The 12,040-nt window shown below is 35.5% G+C and overlaps 1 protein-coding gene across 1 annotated transcript in view; it reads left to right on the top strand.

The window, feature by feature from the left end:
- Positions 1-12,040, top strand: part of LOC135205540 (sodium-independent sulfate anion transporter-like) — a 108,710-nt gene that overhangs the window by 56,477 nt on the left and 40,193 nt on the right. Inside the window, exon 3 of the mRNA XM_064236297.1 lies at positions 5,871-6,050. Coding sequence (XP_064092367.1) covers positions 5,871-6,050 — 180 coding nt within the window. The remainder of the gene's footprint in view (positions 1-5,870; positions 6,051-12,040) is intronic.

Consider the following 12,040-nt stretch of genomic DNA (forward strand, 5'->3'; position numbering starts at 1 on the left):
TTTGTATCTTAAGCTTGTTCTGATGCTAGACTCCCTAGGAGGATATAACAGAAAAGACACAATCGATTATTGGTTGTAGATTAGATATTTAACATATATAGTTCTTAAGTTTCCAGATTGCTACCAACAGGCTAAAGGGTTGGTTGCCATAAAGCTTCCTCTCTATCTTCCTTCTATCTTAAGCTTCTTCCTCTCTCTCTCTCTCTCTCTCTCTCTCTCTCTCTCTCTCTCTCTCTCTCTCCACATGTCCAAACCATGTCATTTTGGACTCTCTTATCATGCAAGTAATAAGTTGAATATAGAATTTAGGCCAATGACCAAGCACTGGGACCTATGAGGTCATTCAGCGCTGAAATGAAAATTGACAGTAAAAGTTTTGAAGGATGTAACTTGAGGAAAACCTCGCAGTTGCACTACAAATCAAGTATAAACAGAGTGAGAAAGTAGGATGAAAACGAAGAATATGAAAGGAGGTACAGTAAAAGGAACTAATGGTAGTTGCAGCTAGGGCCGAAGGCATCTTAAGTAATGCCTACAGTACACCTCATCAGCATACAAGTATTCTTTACCATGCCGACACTTCATGTAACGAATATATCTTCATTTATAAATTAAAAATATACTCTAATTTATTTTTTGTTCACATTAATATTTAAATTATTTCAAAATATTTATTTAAAGTCACGAAAGTTAAAATATTTCTTTTATTTTCGACCATGAAAATTTTTTTTAAATGTTAATTTTGGTCGCTACGAAACATTTACTTTAAACTGAAAGAATTTGATATGTGAAATTAGCTATCTATTCGGGAAAGTTTAAAAAGCAATTTACATATTATTGAGGATTTCATCAATTCCACTCATGAATTATCAAGAATTAAAAGCACACATAGGTTTTTGAAAACCACAAAAATTAAAACTACGCTAAAGGTTTTTAAAAACCCAAGAAATAAAACCACAAGAAGTAAAATACATAGAAAGGTTTTTAAAACCAAAATAATTAACACATCGGTTTTTAAAATCACAAAATTAAAACCACTGAGGTTTATAAAATGTAGGTTTCCCTGACGCTTACCACACGTACAAAAAAACCCGCAAACTAATCTCAAAATGAATTTTAAGGTCCTTAGAAATTAAGTAAAAAAAAAAAAAAATAAAAAAAAAAAAAAAAAAAAACCCTTTTTCCAAACATTTAGGTATAAAATCGCCGCCTCGACATCCCCGCCCCTTCCTGCAGGACCCAGATTTATCCCTCGCCTCCCCCCATCCTCCTGTAGTGGCCAAATTAGCATAGGACCTCTTAATTAGCCGCCTCCTATTGCCACCGGATTTCTACTGATCGGACGGCTTGGCGGATATGCAAATCGGTTTCCAATTTCCATTTTTTTCTCTAAATTTTCCCGTGTCCTGATGCGATAGAAATAGAATGAAAGTTGAGGGTAAGGAACTGTTAATTATGGAAAATATTTGTGTGTGTCTATATAATGTGTGTGTGTATACTATATCAAATTATACATACACACACACATATATATATAGGACACTGAATGCACAGTAAAACCTGCTCCTACAGATAAGTGAGCACACGATGTCTCCTAGGATGGACTAAGTCTTTGAGACATCCTACTTCTTGTAACTCCTTGTAACATACTATACATACATACATATATATATATATATAGATAATATATATATATATATATATATATATATATATATATATATATAATATATATATATATATATATATATATATATATATATATATATATATATATATATATATATATATAGAGAGAGAGGAGGAGAGAGAGAGAGAGAGAGAGAGAGATTGAGATAGCAATCTCCACAGCAAACCGGCCCCCCTCCCCAATGACAAAGGCAGCCACACGAGTCAGTTGTGTAGTAAAAATCTCCTAGACTCTCCATATCTCACGCGCCGTATAACTTAAGAAAAATTAGAAAGCATTTTTAGGTCTTCATTCTCATATCACCATCGGTTCGTCGTCTATGATGAGTATGAGGGAGACGAGTTACACATAAGGTTTCTTGGGGTTAATCTATGTGAGTATTCTAATAATAATAATAATAATAATTAATAAATATTTCTGTTTGTGTTATAAGGCAGTTGTCTCAAGGGAATATCCTTTTCGTGAAAATTAAAATAAATGTTTGTTTTTACGGGCATACAGTAACATACACAGCATGAACTGGCGTCACAACCAACAATATATATATATATATATATATATATATATATATATATATATATATATATATATATATATATATATATATATATATATATATATATATATATATATATATATACATTTGTATGAAAGAAATTTTATTCTGGTAAAGTAAGGAAGTTCTGAGAACAGCAACAGGTCTCAATTCCACTGGAGAGAGAACTGCAAAAACAATTCCTTTTTCTGATCATTAGGAGAACTCAATGTCGTAAATACGTTCAGGTGGAAATTGCCTCTCCTTTCCTTTAATTTGGAGGAGAACGCGTTTCCGCTCTGTTAAACTTTTCCACTTCTTATTTAGGTAATAAAGATGAGTTCAATGCATCAGGAATAAACTTATTCTGTAACTGAACGTGGCCTGTTTTGTTCTCTCCCGTTAATCGTTTCACTGACAGCTTATAAATGGTTCCGTATTTGGCTGACTTTTTTACGTTTTCGTTATCTGTTAACGTTGAGCAACGCGGTATCCACACGCTTTTATGTTTCTTGCAAGTGTTTCTTGATCAAACCATTGTTATATAGACTTATACACAATTCATTCAGGGCATTTAGTCTCCCTGACAGGGAAACAAGTCTTATACATGTCGGTATCTTGCGACATACATTTGTGAAAAGTCACCAACGATTGTTCATGATATGTTCGTCGCATGACTACAAACGAGAATGCAATCAATCGATTTCTTGTATTTATTGATGGTGTTACACAAGCATAAGAGACATCTACGCACCGACAACTCTCATACAAGACAGTTCTCATTGTTTACAGAGATTGTAGACTGAAGTACAAATATAATCCACTTGTTGAGTAAAAGTTAACAACTTATCATCAAACTTATCACCAGAGTTGGCCAAAGATTCGTCCTCCACTTGTTGAGTAAAAGTTAATGACTTATTACCAGTCTGTATAATTAACCAACACTGGTATAAGATTTGTCCTCCACTTATCGCTGACATGATTTCAACTTGTTTGTGATGTGTATGAAATAAGGTACAGGTCAAGAAAGATTACTTTTATGCTACAAAATCTGTCAAACAAGACGACGTAATTCAAATCACAGACAAAGAATGATAAACATATTGATGATATGTATGCAATAATGTATACATGTCAACCTATAACCTTTGCATAACGAAAACTGTCAAACAGAATGATGCAAAGCCAAGTCAGAAAATAAGAATAAAAATGGAAAACATGTTGGTGATATGTATGCAATAAGGTACATGCCAATGTATATAACTTTTACACAACCAAAGCTCTCAAATAGGACGCCGCAAAGTCAAGTCACAAAATAAGGAGAAGAAGAAGAATGAAAAACGTGGCTACATATAAACAGGACTTCCAGAGGGTCATTTAAGTGCCTGCCTTCCCCCCCCCCCCCCCCCCACAACCCCCAACCCCCCCACATTTGCAGTTGCTCGCCAAAGTAAGAACATTGCTCCCAGCAACGTTTCGAGGAGACTTTCGCATTGCAAAGGCCGTCGTTTCTTGCTCTTTAGAAACACAATGGCGAAGGAAAATGAAAAGAAAATTACTTGAGGCCAGCATGCAATATGCGACACGAGAATTTTCGTGAGAACGTAATCGCTCGACAGGAGAGTAATGGAACAATTCACTGTGTGTATGTGTATACATAAATATGCTGGTTGTCAAAAAGCCCACAAGGAGTATATCTGTGTAGTTCTGAAAAGGTTTCTGCACAATATATACATATCTATATATATATATATATATATATTTATATATATATATATAGTATATATATATAAATCCTGTATATCATCTTCAGCAAATTAATTCATCCTCAAATTAATTCCACATTTAAACCTCACGTATGATGGCATCCACAATACACACACATAAACATACACACATGCAGTCTTTCCCTATCTGTAAGGCATAAGGGCGACTGATATAAGACATATAATCAAGGAAGGATATATATATATATATATATATATATATATATATATGTATATATATATATAATTATATATATATATATATATATATATATATATATAGTATGAATAATTATCACATCACCGTGATTCATATAAATCATTCGAGCTACAAATGTCCTTTAATATCTAACTCGCTCTACCTCGAGGTAGAGCGAATTAGTTATTAAAGGACATTTGTAGCTCGAATGATTTATATGAATCACGGTGATGTGATAATTATTCATAACAAGGCTACGTTGGTCAAACGTTTCGAATCGGCTAACATGGTTGAGGGGGTTTCATATCGATTCTAATTACGAAAAACACCGAGTTCGACGGTGATTTGTAATGGTCAGAATCGATATAAACTTATAGCCTCTCTGTTGGACGACTCGATAACGTCACTGTCCGTTCTGATTTCGTTCTCGTCCACTGGACGATGGTTCGATCCCATGAGGGGACGAAATTATTATCAACTAAAAATTCCCTTTCGGTACATATATGAAAATATATCATTTCCGAGGTAGAGCGAATTAGATATCAAAGGATATTTGTGGTTCGAATGTATATATATATATATATATATATATATATATATATATATATATATATATATATATATATATTCTATAAGCAAATAAAGACGAGCTTGCTCTGATTAGTGCCTTACGAAGGCAAATACCTCTCCGGTTATTTTTCTCAGAATACTCTGCTAAAAACGATCTTTTATCCTCGAGACGATACGAGTTCTCTCTCTCTCTCTCTTCTCTCTCTCTCTCTCTCTCTCTCTCTCTCTCTCTCTTCATACACTACCAACCTTCTCTGTTTAAACACTTCTTTTTGCTCATAACAGCCAACGCTCTCTCTATCTTTCTCTCTCTCTCGTGTCGACAAACTCAACTTTTTCTCGCTGTACTGTAGAAAAAAAAAAAAAAAAAAAAAAATCCACTCAAACTCATGTCCTGTTTTTGTTATCATGACCTAATCGAAGGGGAGCAAAGGTCACAAAACGAAAGCTGGAAGCTCATTGGTGCTTGAGAAGGATCAATAGGCTGTCCTGCCTCTGCTTTCCCCAGTCTCTGCATTTTGTGACGATGCGTCACACTGTAACCGGGTTACGGACTAGGAACTCGGGTTTATAAAAATATTTTTTTTAACAAAGTTTCTTTTGTGTGCTTGTTTTATATATCGTTCTTGTATCTCATTTGTATTAGTTTTGCTTTTTATTACTTTATATTATTTTATTACTTTCCTCTCTCTCTCTCTCTCTCTCTCTCTCTCTCTCATCATCACCATCATCATCATCATCATCTTCCTTCCCCTAATTTAAAATTCAATCCCTTCTTCTCACTGTCTCCCTCGTCATATTTATTCATCTCTCTCTCTTTCTCGTTTTCATATACTACCAACCTTGTGTATTTGAAGATCACCTTTCTTTTATTACAGCCAGCTCTCTCTCTCTCTCTCTCTCTCTCTCTCTCTCTCTCTCTCTCTCTCTCTCTCATCTTCATAACCCTCTCTATTTAAACACCCTTTTCAGTTCAGTCCCTCGAGAACCCAAACTATTTTTTTTTTCTTTTAAAGCACACAACCGATCCCCTAATCCCTCCTCCCCCTCTCTGTCACTTTCTTTCACTCCCTCACTCACTCTCTCTCTCTTTCTCTCTCCCTCGAACAGAACAAACTGAGCAAATGCCTGAGCCGGAAGACCCTGCACAGGAGGCTTCCCTGCATCTCCTGGATGAGGAGTTACACGGCCTCCTGCTTCTTCGGAGACCTGCTCGCTGGCTTCACCGTGGGACTCATGCTGATACCTCAGGCGCTTGCTTACGGCATCGTCGCTGGACTGCCCCCCAATGTAAGTACTCATTTCTTTGTTTTGATTTGGTTTTTTGTGGTGATTCTTTGGAGAGTTTTTCTGTAAGGATTCTCGACGAAGAATATGTGTTGCTATTGTCGTATTTCTCGAAGTGTGCTTGAGTATTTTGGTAGTAATTCCCAAAGTGTTTTTCGGTAGAAATTCTCGAAGAATGAGAGTCATTTTTGAGGTGATTGTCGAAGGGTGTTTGAGTCTTTTGGTAGTGATTCTTAAAATGTTTTCCTGTAGAAATTCAAGAAGAATGAAAGTCATTTTTGCAATTCTCGAAGTGTGCTCGAGTCTTTTGGTGGCGATTCTCAGTGTTTTTCTGTAGATTCTCAAAGAATGTGAGTTACTTTTGTAGTGAACCTTGAAGTGTGTTTGAGTCTGTTGGTAGTGATTCTCCAAACGTTTGTGATATTTAGGATGCCGCTCTTGTTTTGCTTTGGTTTTGGGTTTCGGTTTGAGGATTTTATAGTGGTTCTCGAGGTGTGCTTTTTTCGCAGTGATTCTTAATTAAAGTTTATGTGTTTGTGAGTGTGGGTTTTTTTTAGCGACTGAATGTCAGTGTTTATGTGTGTATGTTTTTTATAGGGATTATCGTAGTATGTTTAAGTTTTTGTACTGATGCTCAAATTGTGTATTTGTGTGCAAGCCCCTGCTCCCTTTTTTTTTTTTGAAGTACTACTGTCCTTAGTTAAATGGTGTTTGGCTTAATGGACACGTGTGTTCTCATTATCTATGTGTATACATGTGTACATATATTAATGATATGTGAAGTGTATATGTGCGTGTGTTGTACGGTTTTGTCTGTTCTTTTCTGTCGCTTGGCTGCTGGCATGCGTAAATGTATACAAACGTATATTGTGTGTACATACAAACACACTAACCATACATGTGTGTGTGTGCATATATCCACACGCGACAGTTAACTGAGAGTTTAAAGTTGATTTCTGCCCTAAAATATCCCAACGTATTGATAAGAGAGAGAGAGAGAGAGAGAGAGAGAGAGAGAGAGAGAGAGAGAGAGATCATTTTAATGAGTCTACCAAACACTTGACGTAATGACCTCTCTCTCTCTCTCTCTCTCTCTCTCTCTCTCTCTCTCTCTCTCTCTCTCTCTCTCGGGAAGCAAGAGTTTTTTCTTCTTCTTCTTTTAGAAGAGACGTTTATGCAAGTTCGAATTCTAGACATTATTGGAATTATTCGCCTTGTCTGAAAGAGGTGCTCTCTCTCTCTCTCTCTCTCTCTCTCTCTCTCTCTCTCTCTCTCTCTCTCTCTCTCTCTCTCTCTTTTCCCTGCCGTTTTCTTTTCAGCTTTTTAAGGGTCTCACGTATTAATGCGTTCAACGAGTATGTTTAGCAGCTTGTGGGGAGAGGGGGAGGGAGAGGGAGGGAAGAATGAAAAGTGACGGGGAGGGGGAGGAGAGAGGGTGAGGGAGGAGGAGATTTTTCTCCTGCAAAAGCCTTCGTTTATAAACGTCAGGTCAAACTTGATGACTTCGGATTAAATTGAATGGAAGGCATGTCAGTGTGAAATCACATTAATGCCAATTTGAGGGCATAATTGTGTTTGTCTGTGTGCGTATGAACGTATGTGCACACACACAGCCATGTATGTATGTATGTATGTATGTATATACACCATCATATAAAAATATATATGTGTGTGGAATTTTTATCACATCGTGATTTATTTAAAATTATTAAGCTATAAATGTTTAATATCGAATTCACGATACTTCGGGAATATCCTCGAAGGGGAATTATCACCGAAGGGGAATGCTTATGGCTTAAAAATTCCCCTTGGGTGATGATTTCCCTTCGGGGATATTCCCTGAGTAGCGTGAATTCGATGTTAAACGGCATTTGTAGCTTAATGGTTTCCAAAACTGCCTTCAATGTCCAATAAATGTATCTCTTGACATCAAACTCACAGATATTTCTTAATTCTCCTATGACGCCCAAATCTTCCAGAAATGACCCGAGCTTTCCCTATGACCCCAAATCTTCCCTAAGTGACCCCAGTTTTCCTTGTGACCCCACATCTTCCTGAAGTGACCCGAGCTTTCCCCAAGACTCCCAAAATCTACCCTAAGTGACCCGAGTTTAACCCCCAACAAATGAGAGGCCTTTTGAAATGACACCTAAATAAAAATCCCTAAATTTCCCTGCAGTTTTCCCTTAGCCCTCCCGTCCTTAGGGAGATACTAAATCGTTAGGGAAGAAAAATGGGGGGAGACTTCGTCAAATTGTTTATAGTTACCACACTGTCTGAACTTTTGGTAGTTATTTATTTTCGCGCACAGACTGTAATCCAAGACTCGTAATTGCCCTATGGCACCATACCCTCCCTATACTGGCCCCGTGGGAGGGTATTCCATCAGGCATTACTGGAAGTATGTTTATTGAGTCCCATCGAACGTTAGCTCATAATCCTGAGTAAATTTTACAATAAAAAAAAAAACTCTACGAAAACATCTCCTGCGATACTTTAAAACGATTTCAGAGTAACTGAAACATTCGCGTGACGTCATTCGAATGTAAATCTATTTAGAATGAATGATAAGTCTGACGTGGCTTGTAAATGGTTACACCTGTCGGGCTTGGGCAGGTGAGCGTACCTGTCATAGGTGCATCTGCGTATGTACGTAAACGTAAAGTTCATTTAATGATGGTTGAATTATGAATGGATTTCGAAGTATTTAGTTCAGTTCTGTTAAGTATGAGAATTATTATATATATATATCTATATATATATTATATATATATATATATATACTATTATATATATATATATATATAGAGAGAGAGAAGAGAGGAGAGAGGAGAGAGAGAGAGAGAGAGAGAGAGAGAGAGAGAGGAGAGAGAGAGAGAGAGATTACCCTAAACTATCTGCCATCAAAATCATCTGAAAATATTTAAAATTTCTCTGGTAAAGAAAAAAAATACAAGTTAAAAACTCGTCCGAAATAAAGGTGTATACGTCAGAAACGGTCTAAAAGTGTTTAAAACACTCGTTCAAGTACCAAATAGAGTGAGTCACAACTGGTCTAATACGGTCTAAAACACTCGTTCAGTTAAGGAAAAAAGTCTGATTCGTAACTGGTCTAAAACGATCTAAAATCTCTTGACCACAAAAAAGTAAAGACAAAAAAAGTTTGAGTCTCAACTGGTCTAAAACGGTCTAAAATAACCATCCGAAATAAAGGCGTATGCGTCAGAACTGCTCTAAAACGGTCTATTATTATAGTTCGAAATAAAGATGCCTACGTCAAAATTGGTTTAAAATAGTAGTTATAAATACAAATGTCTACGTCAGAAACGGTCTAAAATATTAGTTTGCAATAAAAAAAATTGTCTACGTCAGAAACGGTCTAAAGTACTAGTTTGAAATAAAAATGTTTACATCAGAAATGGTCTATAATAGTAGTGTGAAATTTAAAAAATGTCTGCTTCAGAACTGGTCTAAAACGGTCTAAAATAACCGTTCGAAATAAAAGTTTCTGCATCAGAACTGGTCTAATACGGTCTAAAACTGTAATTCGAAATAAAGATTTCTGCGTCAGAACTGGTCTACAACGGTCTAAAATGGTAGTTCGTAATAAATTTTACTACGTCAGGAGCGGTCTAAAATAGGGGTTTGAAGTAAAGATGTCTACGTCAGAACCGATCTAAAACTGCCGTTCGTAATAAAGGTGTCTGCGTCGGAAACGGTCTTAAAAGGTCTAAAATAGCAGTCCGAAATAAAGATATCTGAGTCAGAAACTGTCTATAATAACTGTTCGAAATAAAGGTCTGCATCAGAAACGGTCTTAAACGGTCTAGAATTGGGTCTAGATAAAGATGTCTGCGTCAGAACTTCTCTAAAACTGTTGTTCGAAATAAAGGTGTCTGCGTCAGAATTTGTTTAAAACGGTCTAAAACTGCAGTTTGAAATAAAGATGTCTGCGTCAAAAACTGTCTATAATAACTGTTCGAAATAAAGGTGTCTGCATCAGAAACTGTCTAAAACGGTCTAGAATTGGGTCGAAATAAAGATGTCTGCGTCAGAACTGGTCTAACACTGTAGTTCGACATAGAGGTGTCTGCGTCAGAAATGGTTTTAAACGGTCTTAGACTGTAGTTCGAAATGTCTGCGTCAAAACAGGTCTAAAACTGTAGTTCGACATAGAGGTGTCTGCGTCAGAACTGATTTAAAACGGCCTAAAACTGCAGTTCGAAATAAAAATGTCTGCGTCAGAATTGGTCTAGAGACCAGAGAGTCGAAACCACTCGTCCGAATCACAAGATTCTCGGAAGGAATCGTTTAAAAGCCGCTGTGTGACTCTCTCTTAATGAGCGGTTAAATCGATTACGTAACCCGCGAGTAATGAGGTTTGACAGACCGTGGATAAATAGTGAGAGGCTTTTTAATAATAAGCGATTAGGTCGATTACGCTATAAAAAAATAAAGAATAGTTGGTGTTTTCTTTTAAAAGTCGTGGTTTTATTTCTCTATACAAATTCACAATATTTGCTGGTTTTATATCGTGTTTTTTTTTTATCTCGGTAAAAACTAGGTACGAATATTTTTTTCGAATTTGCGGTTTTTTCTCAATAGAATTGAAAAATATTTGGTTTAATTTCTTAATAAATCATAACTTTCATTTCTCTCTCGATAAAAATAAAGAATATTTGGGGTTTTAAACTTTTTTTTCCTCGAAAAAATCATTTTTTTCTATTGATAAAAATTAAAAATATTTGGTGCTTTTAGAAATAAATGATGCTTTTATTTCCAAGAAATCCTTGTTTTTTCTCGACACAAATTAAGAATATTTGGTGGTTTTTATTTTTTCTTTATAAAATTAAGAATGCTTTTTTTTTAATAAATCGCAGTTTTTCTCGATAAAATGTATATAATTTGGTGGGGTTTACTTATCAAAATAAATGGTGTTTTTTTAAATTCTCTAATGGGGAAATACAGATTAAATGATTGTGGTAGAAGGAATGTTAAGTATAAAGGGATTTTCTTGTGTTAAAAGAAAACACAATTAGTTATTAATTAATGTATCTATTTATTTATGTAAATAGACGTTTAATATATATCTATATATATAATATATATATATATATATATATATATATGTGTGTGTGTGTGTGTGTGTGTGTGTGTGTGTGCGTGTGTGTTTGTGTGTGTAGACAGAGAGAGAGAGAGAGAGAGCCCTTTCGACTACTCAACACTTCATACGTTATAAAAAGGTAAAAAGGGAGTTGGAGTGGCTGAACAGCTAAATATATAGCTCCAAAAACTAAAGAAAACACACTTTCCATAACGCCTACAATGCACTACGTGAGATGTACTGAGGGCACTACCTACACCCTTTATTAACATAATTATCGTCTCTCAAAGGAGGACAAAGTCACTATGTCTTTCCGCAGCTTTGAAATGCTTTGTAGACTTTGCTGGAAGTCTAAAGTCAAGTCTCACAGCAGTAGGAGGTCATAGCAAGCTTAACATATGTGCTCAGAGGAACGTGGGATACACATACATACATATGTATAATTTTTTCTTTCTTTCTTTTTTTTATTGAGGAGGTAGCCGGCTTAATAACTTATTTGCCTGGATGGAGGTCAAGCTAGATGAAATGTATGTCTGTCTGTCTGTCTGTCTGTCTGTCTGTCTGTCTGTCTGTCTGTCTGTCTAAATTTATATATATATATAATTTTATCTGTCTGTCTGTGCCTAAATTTTTTATATATATATATATATATATATATATATCTATATATATATATAATATATATATATATATATATATATATATATATAAGATTTATATATATAAATAATACTTATATATATATATATGCATATATAAAATATTCCAGTATGTGAATATAGGAAGGAAGAGAGAGAGAGAGAGAGAGAGAGAAAGAATACATCTCACATAGCTCCCAAACGTGCAACGAGGTATAAGGAACCACTCTCCCCTTTCAGGGGAAAAATGG

This window comes from Macrobrachium nipponense, chromosome 24 (genome assembly GCF_015104395.2).
Source record: "Macrobrachium nipponense isolate FS-2020 chromosome 24, ASM1510439v2, whole genome shotgun sequence".
NCBI lineage: Eukaryota > Metazoa > Arthropoda > Malacostraca > Decapoda > Palaemonidae > Macrobrachium > Macrobrachium nipponense.